This window comes from Dreissena polymorpha, chromosome 3, assembly GCF_020536995.1.
Source record: "Dreissena polymorpha isolate Duluth1 chromosome 3, UMN_Dpol_1.0, whole genome shotgun sequence".
NCBI classification, from domain to species: Eukaryota; Metazoa; Mollusca; class Bivalvia; order Myida; family Dreissenidae; genus Dreissena; species Dreissena polymorpha.
The window spans coordinates 105,836,262-105,858,817 of record NC_068357.1 but is presented as its reverse complement, the minus strand read 5'-3'; the positions used below and the strand labels follow the sequence as shown (position 1 = coordinate 105,858,817).

Below are 22,556 nucleotides of genomic sequence, written 5' to 3'. Positions count from 1 at the left end.
TTATATTACATTTAAACGAAAACATATGTTCAAATAACAGACCGATATCGATTTCTGTGTATATGTATGTTCTTTTATTCTAAATTTCATTGTGCTACAATACGTGTAATGTTTTAAATCATTTTAATAATTCACCAATTAAAACGGTTGGTATTTACAGAAGAAAATAATTATTACAAGAATGTCTCCTAATTACTTTGTAATGAAATGGGTATGTATATTAAGTGTATTCATACTTATCAAATAATATAGATCTATATTGCTACCTATAACCGCGTGCATATCGCTAAGACATTATGAACAAATATACAACAAACAATGTTTCTTAAGCATTTTTAGTTTTAGTCTTTTGAAATAATTTATGTATAGCTTTTTGTAAACAACGCTTATTCAATACCCATGCTTACTTCGCGACATAATATTATATTGACTAAATACAAACATTTTCAGAAACACTGTGCTGTTGTTGTTTGTTATTTAATTGGTTTTCGCAATTCAGAGTTAATTAAGAGTAATAGATGACTACAAAAATTGAGTAAGAGTTTCTACTTCTCTGTAATCGCGTATCTCCATCTGGGACATTATGCAGGTGACAAAGGCCGCCTAATACCGTGCAAAGTCAACCGCTTTAACAATACAACGCTATCCGGTTTCAGTTGCAATTAAAACAATAGATTACTAACGGTGTGTTTTAGCTCATTACAATAACGACTAGTTGAGATATCGTCCTATTTGGGGAAAGATGAAAGGCGCAGTTATCGGGGTTGACAGTGTAAAGAACGCGGCCCTCTTGACCCCTGTTTGTGCGTTCTTGTCAACAGAAAACTCAGATGATGGGAAACACTGTTGCAAGAGTCACCATTTACGTAAGTTCTTCTAAGGCCATCTTTGTCGTTTTCCTATGAATATCTATCTGTGTTATGTAAAATTGTATCAGAATATATTTTGTCGCACAACTTGATTTCTTGAAAAGATTTTAATAATGTGCATATGTTTAACTTGTCCTACGTATTGCTAATCATAATTATCGGATGACATTACCACATATTGCATCATTACATATATGTTAAATATAGGCTTATGTGACAGTGTTATCCGAAAAGGCATTTTAGTTCTGAAAATACAGAGTAGTTCAAAAACACTATTTCATGAAAATTAAAAAGTTATATAACCACGTACATGGGGTACACTTAGTCAATACTGCGCTCTGAAAGGGTGTTTGTGTAACAACGTTTGCAATAAGTAATTTAGTGTTTCCTTTAGTTTGGTGATAGAAAAATAAAATAATAATTATAGTAATAAAGTTTGCTTAACACAAACGTAATTCATAATTTACAAAATATGTTTTCATAAATACGACAAGTTATATTTTATTTAATAGTAAAGCAAGTAATTGTAGGACAATAACAAAACCGTAAGAGCTTAAATGTACGTGTGTATTTCAATATGAAGAAAGTCAATTGTTAGGTTAGCCCAATGCCATGGTAAACTGGTTAATTAAAAAATATATTGTCAACCATAAAAAAAACTCATGGGAAAAATTCCCATTCAAAATGTATTTCAAAACTAGCGTGTTTTGTTTTGCGTAAGAAGATATGTAGAAATAATGCAAGATTTGCGATGCAATTTCAGTTATGTAAATCAAGATTATTGTGAAAAGCATATCAAACAAGCTGGTACAAATCCTGTAGATATTGTTCATTAAATCAACAAATGTTATGTAACTGTTTAATGCATGGATACAATTAAACACGTGTCCTTTGTTACGATAAATAATAATATAGCTACATTTGTACAGTAATTTGGTATTAAATATGTAAACAAATGCCCGAATCTGTCTTTTTAAACAGTTAAATAGTCACTGCATTTTGTGCGTATGGAAGGACAACTGCGTGTCTTAGTATTATGACAATTACATTACCGGTACATATAGACATACTTTCTCGTTTTTTTCAACCATCAGAATTGTTGTTTTTGGTTATACTTGTTTTAATGCGTGTGTTCTTTATGACGTGTACCATATTTCTAGTTCGAATAAACTTAAATGCTTCATTATAGTTGATTTTGCGAGAGACTCGCCACAAGCATAATCACTGTGCATGTTCATCATAAAAGAAGTATTTATCTTTATAAACTATTATTAAATATAATATAGAATTATCCAGTTTAGAATTGTTAAATAATGTATTATTGACACACACAAATTAATGTTCTGGAAAGACGACAATGTATTAAGTGAAATCTTCTAAACAAATAAATAGTTCACATTTCTTATTTTTATTTTCACATGATTACATACTTTACAGATAAAAATATAATGACATCATATGTCCAACACGTAAAGTTACTTAAATATATCAATTGACATTCTGCGGGCACTTGAGCTTAACAGCTAAACTACATTAAGCTACCCGAGGCTGCATTACGCCAGATTGACATTCCTACTTTATGGATAATCTCGCACGCTTTATAATCTCATTGTAAGGCGTTAAAGTGACTTTTTACACTTATTAACCAAATTACTACATAAAGGCAAAAAATCTCATTCATGCGATTGAATAACAAATCCAGCCATTTTAATTTCGCGAAATGTCTATAGGAAAATGGTGTGCCATTTCCAGAATAAGAACAGTCGACATTCGAAATATTGTAATACTTACAAAACAACAGACATACACGTAGAATTGAACTATTATAAGTTATTTAAAACAAAGCACTATATGTTATAAACAAATATCCTTTTAAATTGACAAATCAACACTTTAGTTGCTATATATTTAAGGTATCTCCATTACTATCCCTTTCCCACACAGAAGCAAAGTGAAAATGGAAATGTGAAAACAGCATAAAACCAGAACAGCCTGCAAGTAACTCGCAGCATGTTTATGTTTTATGCTGTTTGCTGCTCATCAGTATCTAAGGGTTTGAATTGAAACCTTTAAAACTTGAATTAAGTAAGAAAGGTATTTTATTAAATTACACTTTTTAAGGGACTACAAATGCGTGAAAATACGTATCTAAGTGATCAAGGGCTATTTTAGCTTCTTTTTATACAAAATACTCATTAGTTTTTTACACTGTGACACTATCATAATTGATATAAAAATCTGTACAATTGTTCCAAGATATTTGTTACACAAAACTCTGCTGATAAAACATAATTGGCCACACATGTGGTTACTTTGATTCAAAATGTGTTGTTGCTTGATAACTTATCAAAATAGTTTTTACCAAAAAAGGTTAGCAGTACAATTGCGCTGGCCTATCGAACATTACATACATTTAATACTGCAAGCGAAATAAATATACATTTTTTGTGTAATTGTTAAGATTGGGTTGTCAAGCAAACGAAAAATACAGTGAAAAGTTTAGGTACTATGAGAAACAAATATATAACAAACATAACAGATTGCCCAAACTTAATATCTTGACTCAATAAAATGGTTAATCAATGCTTCGCTACAATATTTTCTTTTGTTGTTTTCTATCACTGTTGTATATTTGCTTTCTTGTTAGAGTAGATATAAAGTATATAAAGATACGGTGCAAACAAAAATACAAAAGCATTATGCACACAGACGTACCTGATTAAAAATATCTCAACTAATTGCATTACGGGCGCAAATGTCAATGATATTTCTGACATTGTGTTTGGCAGAGGGTACGACATAAAAATGCTTAAAGAAAAATGGTATTTCGTAATTTGCGTTATTTGTAAACTGCCGGTGCAACCTTTGGAATTTGCATCATGGCTAAACCAGAATTCATGGATTATTCCCTCATGATATAATGTTTCTGTAGCTTGTTTGAAGTCTAAAAAGAGGGTATAAATTCCGGCTATCATGATCATGTGTTGCATACAACAGTGTGTGTAATAACACTGACGGTTTACCAAACACTTACGAGCGTTCAAACTGCAACGCGGCTGTACCAGGATCGGAAGTTTTATGCGAATTTTATTAATAAAGCACACTAATGTCAAACATGAAGAGGGTTCCTGTATGCCATTAAATTGAACATTCTATACTGGCAGCCGTCGCTCGAAAACGATATATTAGTATCAGGAATTTAGGCATATCGAAGAAAAGATGACAAGAACACTGCACAATGATTGTACCATTAAAGGCCTCTTTTCCACAGGGATTGTAAATTTTGAATAAATATGATAAAACCATACACTAAACACAAATGCATGATGTGACCATGAAATTAACCTTTGTCATTTATCTCATCATCTATGTTCTATTTGGCTGACACCCTGCATGTAAATGTTGCGATACTACACTTTGTCTTTACTTCGTTTGTTAGTATCAGTAACTAACGCACAATCAGAAATACTCACACACTTTCTTATATAATGGCATTTGTTTAACTAGCAAACCACAAAGCTTATTGCACTTATGAGTCTCAACTTTGAAGATACATTGGCTGTACAGACTGTTTCATGCCGTAATAGTTCACAGTGTTATAATTTTGTCCGAGTTGGTGATGGTTGTTCATCGCATCACATTGCATTGTCATCGGTGGGGACTGAGTCATTGGCTGGCCAGGGGCTCGGAAAGCCAAAATGTCATTGACGGAATGTGACGAGGCCCATGCACGCATCATGCACGGTGTTACGCAGCTGGACATCTGGGGCTTATTGTTCATGTTCATCTGCGGGTGGCTAAGCTGCTGATGGAAGTTCGTCGGCATCGACGGCATAGACTGCATGGAGACGGACGGCGGACATGATGACATTGTCGGCGGCGGACAGGAGTATGGGTACACCTGGAACTGAGAGTTATATAGAGGTCCGGGCGGGGGAGCAATCAGTGTCTTATCCAGAGTTGGACTTTGACTTGTGGGCGAGGAGCTGCTGCCGATTTTATTCCTGAGTATTCGACTTATTGAGCTGACTGAAGGCACATTATATTTGTCACATACTCCGTCTGCCAGCAGCTTGTCCCTAATTTCCCAGGCGAATATACCTGGGTCTCTTTCTTTGTATATTTTGATATGTTTCACCACGTTTGGCGTCGTCACTCTCGGTTTGCTGCCACCAATGGCGCCCGGAAGGATAGATCCTGTCTCATTGTAGCGGGCCAGTATTTTGCTGACACACCCATGTGAAACCCGCAACTGTCTGGAGATGTCGCATGGACGGACGCCCATCTGTGCCAGCTCGATAATGCGCAGGCGTATCGCATTCGGAAGAGGTCGGCCGTTAACGAAAACGCCGCCCAGTTGATTTACCTCCCCAAAGGTAGATTGCTCTGAAAAAAGAGTAAGAAATGGTTGATAACAAGTATTTAACATGTATGTACGCAATTTTCCTTTCTTAAGTAATAATTCAATACTGTGAAATCATTTATTTTCGCCAGCCCGAAATTTCGTCATTTTTATAAAAATGACGTTTTCGTCAGCACTTAAATTTGCCAATTACTGACTTTGAAAAAAAAAGCTTCAGTTAATATCTGATTTGTTTTTTCCGAAATATATCGCGGTTGCGAAAAATCGTAGTGGGGAAAGAGGGAGGACACTTGAGAGTCACTTGCAGGAGGTGGGGCCTGTTTGTCACATGTCAATATACTAGTCTTTTTTTATCAGGTGATCAGTAATTTGCCCCCATTAGTGTATCATCATTATGATTAGCGGATTAGTGGGACCGAATAACCGTTAACGAGTGTTTGAAACCCGGGTTTGAAACAGTGAAGCCAGTCGCCAATTGGTCTTATTCATTTATTATCATGGCAAAACTTATAACAATCTTACCTTTATCGGCGCAAATTAGAGAAGATGTGAAGATTATTGGTTAAAATTAGTGTTAGCAAACTATTTGGTCAGTTTTCAATAAAGTTTCAAGAGTTTTGCATCGTAAATATTTGATCACTTTAAGTACAATAATTTTCGGAAGTGTAAAATGAACAGTGCATTATGGGACAGCGGTTTCATAGGGCAAAGTTCGGATTTAATTGTAACTACCAATGGACGAGTGAGTTTAAATTAGATTGAATGCAATGGGATACAAAGCAATGCTTTATTTCGTCATACTCAGTCATTCGAAACACGTGTTTTCCAGGGATTTCCTGAAAATCGCGCAAAAATAAAAGTGAATTTCTGAAAACAATTTCCCTACGTTTGGATGGAATTAATCGTCATACTTGCTAATTTCTCTTTACCTGTTACGTTTTCAATTGCTACAAGTAACAATTATTTGAAACATGTATCGTAAAACTTGTAAAAGATATCAATGATAAAAAAGATCGATAGCCAATAAAACGAAGCACAAGCTATTTTTACACCTGTATTGTAGTTAAACGCAAACAACCAAACACAAATCGAAATGTTCTGTATTTATTTGTAATCAAGGCGGAGAATGTATATACGGTAAGTATATACATCATCATCTTTAAAATTTGTTTATTGTCTTTGATTCGGATCTAAACCGGTGCGTTTTCCTTTCTTAAGTAATAATTCAGTACTAGTATATCATGTATGTCTTGGTTGAACATAACAATTAAACACTCCTATTGATGGCAATTGTATAGTCTTCATCCTACGACAATTGCCAGTGATACATTAGAAAACTCTGAAATCAACAATGAGCTTTAAAACCCATTTTATGTAATGTAAACTTAAATGTCAATATTACGGTACATTTGATGCATTTGTTAATTTTGAGCGTATTTTACATCATGTGTGCACTACATGATCAGTTCACGATTTGGTTTGTGCTTCATTGTATTTAATAACAAAAACTAACAATTAAACACACAAGTTTAGTATAATGTGTTTTAAACGTTATTATATGTAACGCGCAAATGTATATGTTCCCGTTGAGCAAAGGCATAAAGTCTTGATAAATGCAATGTTTACAATAACGCATGTATTAATGCAAAATTTGAATATGTCGTTTTTTTTTTAAATGTTACAGGGTCGTATATTAAAGGACTTGTCTTCGTTTTCTTTTAAATATAGAGTTAGATTCGCTTTAACCAGACTAACGCCAAATATATATATATAAACTGATACAAAAGTCGAATAAGAACTGATATATAATGATTTCAATTTGGCAATGTCAAAAAAGGTTACTTTTTTTTAATTTTGCAAAAAAAAAAATTCGTGCGATGAAACATAATATTGTCAAGACGTTCCTTTTAAAATAAAATACGATCGACTGTGCAGTGTGCAGATATCGGGTTGTCCGCATGCAATTCATGTGTTGGTATGGACTACAACCTCAATCATTCAAGTAAATAAGTGCTGTGCTAAGGTACTGGAATTAAGTTGGAATAAAACAACTCAAAAAATTATCAGGGGATAAATTATAGTTTACCATCCGATAGTACTTATTTAATGCAAATAACCGCATATTGATCTGATAGAATGAGAATGCAAACAACACAACAGTACGCATACACAGAATTCCAACTGATGCCTGATCCCTGACACGGTCATATGGGGATTTACGGCATTCCGTTTCTTATTATTAGCATAAATAAAATTACAAATCATAAATCACACGCTGTTTTCTTAAACTTAGCCGGAAATGGTTCACGAATCACACGTTGACAATAAAAACTAACATCTTATTATTAAACTTTTAATTAAAAAGTAATGAAAAGAGTTTAATTTCAATTCCATTGCAATGTAAATACTCAATGGTTAAACATAAGCCAGAGCAATATTATTGAAACTTAAATGTACAGTTTCCTTCAATGGATCAATCGCATGTTATGTTTATGAAATAAGTAATTTGTTTTTGGAATAAACTGTTTTAATTGATATTGATAGATATTTATCATTCCCATAAACTGGCAATGTTCTAATGTATCCATTTATTGCTATTTCTGGAACATTTTATCAAACCACATACACTAGTATTACACCGTTTATTTTCACCACTTGCAGTGGTGATCTTTGTTTTTTAAGAAACATTCCAAGTTAATATATTGTCACTAAGTAGTTCCTATAATGGAACCATTCTGGAACATCTGTTGATTTGGTCAGAAATTCGCAGAAAGAAAACATTCCTCGTCTACAGCAAACAATTACATCTACTGAAAGCACCCGGAACACATCACTGCAGTGGTAACATTCACTTGCCAAAATATCTTCCCGTTATCTGGCTCTGCCTGAGAGTGTGTTACCCAACCAAAATGAGAAAGAACTAAACAACATTTACTTGTTTTTAAATCAAATTTTGTTGAAATGTTTCAGAAAACAGAAAATAACTGGAAAATGCATGCCGTGTGTATGAATATTTTTTTACAACAGGCAAAGAATGAAACCGGACATTAAGTATGTAAACTTTGTATGCATTAAAATGATTGGATTTGAGAATGATATGAAATCATAATGGCTACTTTTCTTTTCTTACGTTATACGATCCCCTATGAATCAAATGGCGCTTAAGCATTAAGGCCTTGAATCTGCGTCTGTTTAAAGCACTGGTATAATGATATTCAATCGCATTTTAAATGCATGACAAATATGGTCCCTGAAAAACCAGCGTCTGTCATAAATGACACATTTGCATTTTACATGTTATTCTTAAAACTTCAATTATACACTCGTTATAATAATATTATATGTTCGTTACTTCGTTTTGGATGCAACCAAATTATCTCTGAAAAAATCTTAATCATGACACCGACAATGTAATTTCCATTTGATTTGCATTCCCGATTCCCTCCATTTTACACGCAGTGCAGAGATCACCTGAATTTTATTCATGCCCCACGCCCGAAATCACGTGCAAACCCGATAAACCCACACATCAAAGCGGGCTTTGCAAGTTATCAATTATAAATCGACCCCTTGTGTAAATGCGGGCGTTAATGGTCCCTCAGGCCTTGATAACACTTAACACTAATGAAATCAACGATTTTACCAATGGTTGCTTTTATTTTGTGTTGATTTTTATTGCACGACCCAGGGGACTGTGCAATGTTTAAGAATTCAAAGGGTGTGATAAAAATTAAACAATATCAGTAAATAATGGGTTAAAAAGGCATACAGAAATTGCAAAACATATCACCCTTGTTATTTCAACCCTAACATATAAAACGTATCGGAATATGTAATAACATGATAATAACATCATGTAAATATGTTCTTATACAAACCTTTGACGACAGTGTTAATTTGTAATCATGTACACATATTAACTATTACCAATATGCTAAAATAGTTATTCATCAACTCCTTAACTCTTTCAGTGCTGGAACCAAATTTTGAAGGCCTTTGCAAACAGTTTGGATCCAGATGAGACCCCACAGAACGCGGCGTCTCATCAGGATCCAAACTGTTTGCTATTCTGATAGTATTCTTTGAAAAAAATCGAAGAAAATGCTAATTTTAGAAATTCTGCAGACGACATTTTAGCAGACGACAAATTTCCCAGCATGCAAAGGATTAATGTTAAACTGGAAAACTAAAACATATTTTACTTGCACGGCAGGAAGGTTCTTGGTATAGATTTGAATCAACGAAGGCTGTCTTTTTCACGATTGTGAGCAATCGAAAACCCGACTTACATCTTTTTCTTTTCTGATAATTTCACATTTAAAAAATCATTTTTAAAGAAAGCTTTCGGATAATTGCTGTGAACTTAATTCATTTTATTTATTCAATTATCATAGTAAAAGGACCACACTTTTATCAGTAATAATGGCATTAAACAAAAATAAATGAAAAATTATAAAGATAAACAGAATTGTATGTTATATACTTTGCGAGGCATGACAATAGTTTTACTCCAATTGAAACTTACACAGTCAAGCCAGAGCTAAAAATTGCTCCTGAAAGACCCATTCAAATATTCACTTTCCGCTTGAATGGTATTTTTAGTTTCAAGGAAGTCCCTCCTTACCGAAAATCAAGTTTAGGCGGAAAGTGTCGTCCCTGATTAGCCTGTGCGGACTGCACAGGCTAATCTGGGACGACACTTTACGCACATGTATTATGCCCAGTTTTATCAGAACAAGACACATATGTTTCTGCTTGAATGACTTGCAGTTTGTTTCAACGCTCCGAAATAGGTTATTTGTATGAAAGCTAGTAAATGCAAAACCTTGATATTACACTATCATCTACCTTTCAATAAAAGTGCACTATGTGTACAATAAATAACTCATAAATAACTTAAACATATACCATTAAACAAATGGTTTACAAGTATACATTGGGCACTCTTATGTAAAATAAGTTAATTTAATGAATTTTTTTTTTAATTATTTGCAAATATTAGACCGTTGATTCCAATGCATATTTAATGTTAACTCATCTTTAACGAATGTATGAGTGATGGTATGTTATAAAAGTGTTTAAATACCAACTCGGTGTTTCAGCATAGCTTTGAGCAATGAAATACAAAAGTAAGACTATTGAACAACTAGTACTTAAATTGTTCTCCTCTTAAATAATTTTGAATGAGAATGCCTGTTCTCTTGCTTTACCAGTGCAAACAAAATACGCAACATATATTTGTATAATTAAGTGCTGTTAATTAATTTAAGGATTTAAAAAAATGTTATCCAAAATGTTGCAGAGCGTAACAGTATATTTTGATTTATTTTACATGAAATTTAAACTAACCGTGAAGAAAATTGAAAGCTCGCGATTCTCCATAATAATGTTTGTAACTACATGTATAAGTGTTCTTGGATTCTGTATAACTAAGGGTTATTTATGCATGCATTGTTCTGTTTTTTCAAATACATGTTACTAAACAACGACAATTACCGATTTCTAAATGAAATTAGATTTATGCTCTTTTTTGTAAAAATACAGTTAAATTGCGTAAAAATGAAAAGCAAGGACACAAAAACAGCCTATGGCAAATCTATGTTGATACAATTTGCAGCACGTCTATATATACTTCTATTGTAGCTCTGTCGATGAAAATTTATTCGGATTTGATCAATTTGAAATTAAGAGACGCGTTCGTCCTAAAATAAAATATCAATTATTTGTGTTTCAAAACAATATACAATCCATCGCATTGCAAAAGTTTAATGCGGTATTGGTCAACAAGTTGTACCATTAAAACGCGCACACATTTTAATCCGTGATATGCAATACACTTAAAAAATATAATTAAATGTGGTTAAACAATTGTGATACGTACCACAATAGACTTTGATCGTATAAGCAATAAATTGTTTGTCTATCCTCATTTACAACGCTTAAACACAGTTTTATTATGCATGTTCGTATGATATATGAAATGTACCTAAAATATATACTATCAATTTTATTTTATGACGTAAACGACTTCTGGGAACAAACAATACGCGTTCTTCAACAACATAAAAGAGAGAATGTGCTTTTACATAGTTGTCAAACCGTCTAGATTTTAGTGAAGTTACTAAGCTTTACTTATTAATAATGTAAATAAAATGGTATCTCAATTTGTGCGTTACAATTTCTTTAGTATTTGATCATTTGAAGTTATTTCAGCAGTGATACATTTTTTTAAACAAAAAAGATGTTCGATGATCTACTCGAAGTACATTTGATGTTGACAAACCAAATTGAAATCAGACGAAAAGTGCGAATGTGAGTGTTTGCATTTAATAACAGTGTAAGAAACTGGTCTCATATTGAACATTTAATTGACTTGTTTTCATATTCTTTTTCATATTATTTAAATACTATTTGCTGAAGTATGTATATAATTTATGTGTACCTAATTTTATATAATGCAATAATATATAACTATACAATTTGAAGCACTTATAATAATACTTATGAATACCCGTACAACGCCGTTTCAATACAAAACTCGACGAATTAAACTTATTAGCACAATTTACATCCAGTATATTTATATTGCTCTTTTAAGAACAATTTATTTAATATTATAATTCCGGAATGTAGTTTAGACGATAAGGCAGTTGTTTTTGCAGTGTAACACGTAGTTCTGTCCTTCTATCTGGCTGGACATGCCGCTGCAAAAATATTCAAAAATGGGCCAAATAAATCAATTTTCTTTTTGTGAATATTTCAATCCAAATGACAAGCATTGTTTTTAAAGTAATTTGAAATAAGTAACCCATACATATATTTATAGTATGAATAGCCATTAATGAAAAAAACTATAAAAGTGACACCACTCCACCCTAGCGAAGTCTGAGAAACTTTCTATTATCACAGTTAAGCAAACCATTTTGCTTCCGCCTTAACATTTTGTGGGTAAATTTTGTTTTAATAAATGCATGCGGCGAAATAACACCGATGATTTTCTAGTAAGCGATATGAACTTTCCTTTCTGCTTTTACTGGTATTATATACCTACGTATATCAGTGAGTTTCTGGCCTGTAAGTAATCGGGTACCGACATGAGCTATCCATTTTCATTTTTCACACATTTGTAAGACGTTCGCTGAAATGTTTATTTTTCATGGGTACAATATAACCAATGTGCCAGATGGCAAAAATGAAAACGCGCCGAGAGCAAATATATCGTTTTTACATTGTACAAATGAAAAATGTATCAACAAAAATGAAAGTGATAGCTTTTAGAGTTTGGTAAAGCACTGAAATGTGTTTGTAGTTACTGATATAACGATATGGTTTTAAAGTATAGAATTACAGATTTGTCAAAGCGCACCACCATGACCTTACGAAACCTTGAATAAATTGGTGTGGGAGAAAACATGTACTGTTTTAAATCTATAATTATATCATTATTTCTGTAATTGTTAAAATGTTAATGTTCAACTCGTGTTAAAACTTGCCTATATATTGCTATAATATAATAATTTCTAAAATTATTAAATTATTCAGTTGAAAAAAATCAGAACGAAAATGAGAGTTTTATAACAAAATTATAAATTAACCTCTAAAAGTCTTTCTTTTCGCACGTTAATAATGTGCAACAGGTCGGTAAGACTTAAATTAATCATATTTAAATGAACCACGAAAGTAGTGATTTTTACATACCAAGTAACGAAGCGACAAACCTGCAGCAGTGGTATGAGTCTATTTAACAGATAAAACCTTTTAATTCGACAGCATTTTAAGGTTACTTTGTGATGGATATTTCAATTAAGCATACCGTTTAAATACCATAACTTTATAAGTTTTATTTCAAAATAATAACCAAATTGCTTAAAATTACATAGCTTAAAACTAGATTGCTTTAAATATTATCAATACACACGCATACTTCGATTTCCTTAATCTTACTCAAATACGAAAAAAACTGTTTTTAAAATAATAATGTATATAACCACTAACACACTAGCATAAGTTATTTAAAACTGAATTCCACATCTATAAAACGCGCGACATGATCAATTATTATAAGGATGTTTAAAAAACTAAAACGTTAGAAGTAAGAGTTATTTATACAAGTTTACACTATATACGCCAACTAAACTACATGTATATGTCAAACAAGAATTAAATGTCCGCTTTTAACAACATGCGTGTTGAAATTGAAAAGACTGAAGCCGTATATTGTATAAAAGAAAGTATCGCCCCGAGAAAGGATCGCTCCAAAGATCGCTTGATATCGTGTTATCAACCGTAACAATAACATAACATTAGAATGACTAAAACTTTGCCTCTTTTACGAAGTGATGTTGTTAAAATATTTGACAATATACCAGAGAATGTGAAGTTTCTATCGTTATAACTGTTAGTGTATTATCTTGAATGGTGCGCTAATAATTGATGAGAACAGTGGAAATGGTCAAAGTTCCTTCACGTGTTAACATGTAGTCAAATCTGATTCTGAATATGAATGGTACGTTGAAGTGACCAAGTTTAAAACTTACCCATCAGCGAGTTGCCGTTCAGTCCGTAGCAGGCAAGCTTGCCACGTTCAAAGTCCGGACACTCCAGGTTTGAACAGTTCTTGAAGACACAAAAAAGAAAATAATTTGTTAAAAGGAATGCGCAAACAACGTCGATGGTTTGTTCAATGTCTGTTTTCGGAACACTTTAAGTCCGAACCGAAAATCAGAAATCTATTTTTGAACACAAATACGCCTGTCAAAGTTCGATATCTCGTTGCATTAAAGTGTTCAAACCATATTTATTTTAGTAAACTAAGGTTTAAATAGTGAAGATAATCATAAGTTCAATTGAAGAATTCAAAATCCGACACTATTGACACAAACACGGGTAACGGAAAAAACACCGAAAATACGCAGTCTGAAATGAAGCAAAACACAAATCTCGTCAAAAGACATGCAACGTTTACATCGCAGTTAAGATAATTGTGTTTAGGCGCTCTACGAAACCGCCCTGCCTACCGATAAGCAAGCGGGCTTTCATTGGCCGAACTGGAGTAGGTCTTGGTGCTTACTTCAGTCCTGGCCTATCAGAGTGTTAAACCTGCCTAGATTTTGAGCAGAGTTTATTGAAGGTTGCTTATTTGATTTGCTAGGCCGCCGCCCAGATCCTATTTTACCTAGCTCTGATGAAATTCTGTTAAAATATTTTGACATGGACTTGTGATATTTCAAATTGACGGGAAAACATTTGCCCACGAATCTGGTCACAGTTCAAGAGCACAATTGGCTACCGTTTACGTTCGAAAAGGACTCACACTAATACTGTATTGAATCATGTAACCAGTATAAGGTATTGAAAATTAATTATGGATATCATTTTGAATTATTGCTGACTGATTTATGCGTCTGATATAAATATAATTTATTTTTAATATTAATATTTTTCCATAGCTTAACATGACAAAATGAAGTAAGTTGCCAAAATCAACATTGTAAACATTTTCAATGTAGTGAATCATTAAAATTAGTATGATTATATTTATAAGATGGGAAAATAATATCATTGTTGCACAAACAGTTGGTTTATTTGTTTCAGTGATAAATGTGCAGGGCATTACTTCATCGTAAAAATTTGAAAGGAACGACGTCATATTTTCAAAAAGCAAACATGAAAATAAGAAGGCAACAAAATCTTCCGTTAAAATAGTTGTAAACCTAGGTTACGTTCTACATCCAAAGTGGTGTTCATATTTCTTCAATTAATTATCGAAATCAAGGCATAGAACACTATGATCAAGGATGCCAATGTTTATCTCTACCATGATTTAGAGAATTGTGATTAAAATAAGCTGTAATGTTTAACCCTGAACATGGGTGTACTATTTCACAATTTTTTCGTACACTTGGTATAGCCAATAAACCTGTTTTATGACAGTTTTTCGTCACTCAACGTTTAGTATTCGGTTAAGAAACCCTTAATAATGAATTTTAAAGAAACTTAATAATACAACCACCAATTCCATCTAATGCCTTTGTGGTAAAGCATAAATTTTATAATTAGGTCATTAATCATTTAAAAATATTCCGTTTAATATATTTTTATATGGTGTTTCGTTTTAGATGTTTTATATCCAACAACAGCTGCGTCTGTATTTACCAAACAATTGGTTACCTTAAGTCTAAGAATAGAGAGTATTTTTTAAATTGGAATATTCAATAATTGCTCTATCAACCTCGTGATTCATGTAGAACATTGTGTTAAGTAAATGTACATTTTAACCATTGGTACCATGCATTTATTTAAATGTTCGAGATATTTTTTTACGTTCTATGTCAATTCTTAATTCCTGAGTCTACAAATGGGTTGGTGAATAAGAGCCCAGGTTCGGAGCATTCTTTTCGGCACATTCTGCAGCCAATACCACACCTTCTGTTACAGTAATTGACCATTATATGTAGAACATTTAAATTTAAATGTTGTGTATTTTTGTTAAGTGAATAATTTATTTTCTCGCGTTGTCAGTGAGTAAACGACGTTAACATCTAAATTATCCATTATATATGTATGTCTTTTAGTCCTGTACATTTATCCTTTAGTTTTCTTTCGTGATCTGGACTTGGTGCAAACGCATAATTGAGTTCACTTATGTTTGAACTAAACTATGAAAGTAAATTAACAGGCAATAATTATACTATTTCAACTTGCCTTATTATACAGTTCACATGAACATGTCAATGTTAGACACTTGGATTAGGATGACCTCAGAACATTCGGCTGATACGGCTGAGATATTACAGAAGTGCAAATGGATAGTACGCAGGAGTTTAATCTTCGGTCAACATTAAGTAACAATCTGACAATACAATTGCTTGACTTAAGTTCATTTTAACCATTGCGACATTTATAAATCACATAGCCGACCGGGACTCCAACAATCCAATATCTTAATCAAATCATCACTTTGTTGATTTTCATTCGACGGCATCTGAGCGCTGCGACGCGCAACCAATCGAGTAACAAGCCAGCGTTCAAGCGTTCAGAGACGTCCCGGGCGCTCGCTGCAGCAACATAGCGCGCGATGTTACGCCGCGTTTAAAAGATTCCGCGTTGAAAATATCCATGTTTTTCTATCTATAAGAACCATTTTCACGATGTTTATATTAAACTTTGATTTTAATAGTGGTGACGAATTCCGCATTAAATATCGGCGTTTTGTAATCTTAACCTTCGCACAAAGTTTCAACAAACATATTTTGAAGACAATAACTTATGGGTGGGTGGTCAATGTCCCACATAAATGGTGTCCTGTATAAGGGTGCTGATTCCACGGATGATTTGTACCTCTAACAAATATCGGAAATTCGTTACCTAATTGCAAATATGTGTATTACGAAATAAATATAACAATTGCCATATCGGTAGTTGTTGATTTTACACAACGAGTTTCTTAGACAGGGTGTCGTTTTCACGACATATTTTAACAAATATAAAACAGTCATAATAAAAACCCAAGCAGTGGGCATATTCTGTATAGAAGCAAGCAATTTGTGCTAAGTAAGCTAAAGTATAGACCAATTAGTATGTGAAGTTTGATCTGTACTACAAACATAAAATATGTTGCCATCTGATGCAGTTTACATAGAATGTATAATCATTTAGCTATGAACTACAAACATTAAGTTGATTTTGAATTTAATAATAGTAAAAATTATATTATATTATATAAGATTATATTATATTGTTTATACTAAATTATTTTGTTTATATTACATCATTTTATATTTTATTATGTGTCCCTGAGTTCGTTTCTGAGTATGCTATTCACCTATGTGATTGAGTATCATTCTATGCCATTGGCATTCATATTATGTTTGTTATTAGCCTCTGAGTTCCATCCTATGTATATGATGTGTCTATGAGATTTATTCTATGTGTATTATTGGTCTATGGGTTCCATGTATGTTATTGGTCAGGGAGTTTCATGCTTTGCGAATTATTGGTCTAGGGTTTCCATACTTTGTATATTATTGGTGTATGAATAATATTCTATGGTTTTGATCTTAGAGTTCCATTCGATGTTATTGGTATAGGAGTTGTATTCTTTGTATATTATATGTCTATGATTCATTATAGGTGTATTATAAGTCTATGAGTACCATTCTATGTTAATGGTATATGAGTTCCATTATACTTGTATTATTAATCTATTTGTTTAATTCTATGTTTATTATTGGTCTATGAGGTTTATTGAATGCGTATTATATGTCTATGAGTTCCATACTATGCATTTCATACTCTGTGAGTTATTTGTATGTGTTAAATTGTTCTTTTCGTACCCTTCTTTGTTATTGGTATAAGAGTCCCATATTATGCCTATTATTTTTCCATTGTATTTATATCTTTAAGTTCCATTCAATGTATGCCAGTGGTTTATGAGTACAGTCCTATATATTTTATGTTTCTATTAGTGACATTCCATATGTACAATTTGTCAATGATAACAATTATATTTATATTTTATTCACTATATAAACCATTCTCTGATTTCCTTTATGTGTATGTTTGTTAGTCTATGAGCACCTTAATGGCGTTATATGTATATACAAGGTAATTGATATATGATTACCATGCTATATATATATCGTATTATCTATAATATACAACTTCCTGATGTGCTATCTATGTTTATTATTGTTATATGAGCACCATTTTTATTATTGGTCTATGACTACCAGTATTTAATTATATTGGTCTACGAGTACCATATCATGTATATCTTTGGTCTTTGAGATCTATTGCATGCATATCGATGGTCTATGAGTTCCATTATATGTATATTATTGGCTTGTGGTCATTTCACGTATATATTTGGTCTACGAGTACCATTTTTTACCTTATTAATCCCTGCATAACTAGACAAATGCTAATTACGCATTTTAGTTTTAAAAACTGTGTTTAAAAAAGAGGCCAACATTTTGTGATGTTGCTTGGTTCTGCTATCGATAGTCAAATGCGTAGAATATTGCGTAACATACGATTGTGGAATCTAACTGTAAAAGGTAAGTTAGAGGTTAATTCTAGAATCATTTAGTCAATTTGATATTGATTTATCATAACTTTATAATATATTATTAATAATAACTAGCGTAAGTAGGTACAGTAATAACTGTAGTTGTATAAGTGGTAGCAGTAATATTTTATATAATTATACAAAATGTTGTTTTATTCGTTTGTAGAAGAAGGTAGTGAAACATTTTTCATTGGTGTTTGGAAACTGTTAAAGTATTTTCCCTCAATATAGAGACGATATTTTCAACTGTTGCCCTCAGCCTAATGTGACCGTCCCAAAATGCTAATGAAATGTACCGCTTTATGTAATGTTCCTTTTATTACATGCTATTTATCCATGAGTTCCATTCTATGTACATTCTTGATCAACTCAACTCAATTTATTCAATAATGAGGCCTCCGGCCCTTAATATATAGGCAACAATAGAAAAATCATTTACATCACTCGATCAACATTTTGCTTAGAAATTATTTGGTAAACATATACAAAGTACAAAGTAAACAAAGTACAAACATTGCGAATAGTTCTTTCACAACTGATAGCTGGCCCATAATATATAGGTAACAATAGAAAATGTGATAAATATAGTATGTTCATAAATGTAATGAAAACAACAAATGGTATATTTGATGGAAAGTGGCATAACCACGCCTACAACCGGTTTGATGATCATTTGAATTATAATAACCACGCCTACAACCGGTTTGATGATCATTTGAATTATAATAACCACGCCTACAACCGGTTTGATGATCATTTGAATTATAATTCTATTCTTGGTCTAGAAGTAACATCCTCCGTATGGTCTCAGAATAGAAGTACCCTTGTTTATGTGAAGCTGGTCTATGAGCTCCATATTTTGTAGGTATGGTTTCAGAATAAAAGTACCCTTTTATGTGTGAAGCTGGTCTATGAGCTCCATATTTTGTAGGTTCTTGGTATTTGAGTTTAATTTTCTCTATCTTCTTCATTTTTGAGCACAAATCTTTGCATTGTCCTGGTTTTTGAGTTCCATTCTCTGTATGTTCTTGGTCTAAGAGACCATTCTCAAGATGGTCTTGGTCTGCAAGGTCCATTCCACGCGTATCCGTCTTCTCTTGTCACTGAGATTTCAATTATCTGTATTGCCTTTTTAAAAAAGTGTTTAGTCCATGATTTCAATTCTATGTTTGACAATAGTATACGTGTATGTTTATTGTTTTGTTTGTATGATTTGAGAATTCATTTCTATGTAAAGCTTTGGCTTAGTATTCACATCTTTGTATTGACATAGAACAGAGTTTTATTGTCTGTGTGTATTTGCTCTACGTGTTCCATTCTGTTTATTATATTGTTCTACGTGTTCCATTTTATTTATAATATTGATCTACGTGTTCCATTCTGTTTATTATATTGGTCTACGTGTTCCATTCTGTTTACTAGTATTATATTGCTCTACGTGTTCCGTTTTGTTTATTATATTGGTCTACTTGTTTCATTATGTTTATTTTATTGGACTACGTGTTTCATTCTTTGTATTTTCTTTGTCCCTGAGTGTCATTCTTTGTATTGTCTTGACGAATTACTTTTTTCTCTATATGCTCTTTGTTTACGAGTTAAATTCTCGGTACTGCTTTGGTATTTGAGTTAAATTCGCAGTACTACTTTGGTCTATGAGTTAAATTCGCAGTACTACTTTAGTCTATGAGTTAAATTCGCAGTACTTCTTTGGTCTATGAGTTAAATTCGCAGTACTTCTTTGGTCTATGGGTTAAATTCACAGTACTACTTTGGTCTATGCGTTAAATTTTCAATATTACTTTGGTTTATTAGTTAATTAAATTCTCAGTATTACTTTGGTTTATGAGTTAAATGCTTAGTATTACTTTGGTTTATGAGTTCCAGTCTCTATCTATTGTTAGTAAATATATTCCTTTACATTTTCGCTTTCTTCTACGATAGAAAGATCCACAACATGCGTTATTGGCAGTAATCTTTAAATATAACTATTCATTTAGTAAGACATGTGTGTGTTTTAATATAGCCAATCACATGAGTCAATCTGTTTTCCAAGGTCGAATGATCCCATCCTCTTAATATAATCTGTTGGAGGGGTTCGTGCTTTGAATAAATAACACATGCGCCCGAACGATACTATTTCTTTAAATATATATGCATTTTTAATGTATTATAACTACGTATATTATACGATACATCATGTTTTGTTGTAATTCAAACGCTTTTAGTTTTTGTTAAGCTTTAATTCCTCAAAATTGCACTTTGCTGAACAAGGAAATCTTTCTCAAAAGTGATTAAATAAAAGTGTAATTTTGTTTTAGGTTTGTACTTCACATAATTACATTCGCATTAATAGCTAGTTTTCATGACTTCTTATACCCGTGTACAAATGTATACGCTGCCAAAACGTGCATGAAATCGTCGGAATAGTTTCTGTGGAAAAGATTTCTCTGAACCCTGACGTATGGTAAACACATACAAAATACATCCATAAAGCATTTCTATATATTCTCGGCGCTTTCATAAATACACTCGGCGTCAAAAGCTAGAGGAAGAACTGCACGCGGTTGTTATTTTAATCAGGGAGAAGTTATTAAGACAGTTATGACGGATCCTACCAGATAGTCATAATCTCGGGGGGAGGGAAACTTAGAAACAGGATCAGCGTTGTGCCTGCTAAACCTATTCAATATTTATTCCCCTGTTAAAAGTCCATGCAAAATGTATACACAAACTAACAACTCTTTGAAGATTGTGGTCGTGAGGTAATTAAAATGTTCTGATTAGTTTATCATATGTCTCACCATCTAAATTCAGAGACTTGTGAGAAAAATACGACCTCGTGTGCCCTTGCCCCGGCGGTTCCCAAGCGTAGCACGGCTGACATTTAAATATTGAACGCGATAGGTAACTTGAGGAGTAGAAAAAAAGATAGAAATTAATTTTCCCTGGAAGACAAGCAATTGCCGAGGTGATTGTCTGCATATATTAGTGGCGGAAATATCTGCCAACTAATTGATTGGAGTTGACCAACGGCAACTAAACGACATACTAATTTGCATGATTTGTGCTTAATAAACAACTCGATGTCCCGTCTGTGTTAATAAAATCGACACATGCCACAAGTGGTTTACAAGAAAAATGCATGTTCCCAGATATACAAATTTTTATTGTGGTTTTGTTTTTCAGCCGCGCGCACGTGTTGTTTTCGACAGAATTATTGTTGTAATTATCCACATTATAAAACCCGAAAACGAGCCCATTTATTCATACAATGTGGATTTCCCTTCAGTGTTTGGATCGCGCACAGACACATACAAGTTTGTATGCAGCGCTCATCGCCAGGTGGAAAACATGACATGAGCCAAACACAAAAACAGTACCCCTGGCAGAGACCTGTACCGATCATGGCTCGGTATTTTCCGCCATCTGTTTCCGCCATTCCGTCAGTCTCGTCAAATCTCCCCCGATGAACCGTGACGAAGCGGAAAGCGTTTTTCATCACCAGTCTCTCTTTTACAATGGCAGTGAAGACAGCGGCTAGCAAAATGTTGTGTTATATGATACGCTGCAAATATTAGAAGGAAAACCATGGGTTTAGTTGCATATGTCTATAAGTGCCTTATCAATAAGGAATAATCAAAAGAATAGTGGTAATATAAGTACTTTGCCTCACTACTTGAACAACAACAATTGGAATCGAAAGACGTAAAAACATGAAAGATGACAAAGACAGAAGCATTGCTTACTTTTTATCATCAAGGTATGCGTTACATCACTTTAATGCGAATGATCATATTTTGCCAACAAGCTATGTAAGAATCTCCTATCACAAATGAAAGGCGCCTTTGAACAACGGCTTAGACAGAAGCCTGAGAGCGTCCGGATCCCATTAAATCAACATTATGTCTATGAGAATAATGTTCAGAAAAAATGCGAGTGATCTCTTTGAAGAGAGTCTTCGATCTTCATGCCAAATTGTCTGATACTAATGCGTGCCTAGCTCCATTTGTTATTGCCTATCTGACTGGATTTTGACAAATACAAATTGGATCGGTTGCAAATTTGGCGCTTCGGTGCTAGCTATTCGATACGCCGTGATTTGCCGAGTACAGTCCATCTATCTCGCGTCCGGACTATCTGACTTCGCCTGATAATGGTATACCCGACACATACGGTGGTGGACTGTATGGGTTCAGATTTAACTGCCGCTATATTTCATATTTAATCAGTCTTGGAATTTTATTATTTTGAACTG

At 33.1% G+C, this 22,556-nt stretch overlaps 1 protein-coding gene across 1 annotated transcript; it reads right to left on the bottom strand.

Moving 5' to 3' along the window:
* Positions 1 to 3,330: 3,330 nt before the first annotated feature.
* Positions 3,331 to 21,185, bottom strand: LOC127872470 (paired box protein Pax-1-like). The gene is made up of 3 exons (XM_052415804.1): positions 21,120 to 21,185; positions 13,770 to 13,848; positions 3,331 to 5,255 (listed from the first exon to the last, which is right to left on the bottom strand). The coding sequence occupies exons 1-3, from the start codon at positions 21,183 to 21,185 to the stop codon at positions 4,408 to 4,410; spliced, it is 993 nt and encodes a 330-aa protein (XP_052271764.1). The 3' UTR covers positions 3,331 to 4,407.
* Between the last annotated feature and the right edge of the window lie 1,371 nt (positions 21,186 to 22,556).

Excerpts from the sequence above, each read along its gene's own strand:
- LOC127872470 (XM_052415804.1), bottom strand. The coding sequence starts at position 21,185 with ATGTCAGCCGTGCTACGCTTGGGAACCGCCGGGGCAAGGGCACACGAG. Across the intron at positions 13,849-21,119 it reads AGGTCGTATTTTTCTCACAA|AACTGTTCAAACCTGGAGTG; the intron begins GTCTCTGAATTT and ends TGTGTCTTCAAG. Across the intron at positions 5,256-13,769 it reads GAACGGCAACTCGCTGATGG|AGCAATCTACCTTTGGGGAG; the intron begins GTAAGTTTTAAA and ends CTCTTTTTTCAG.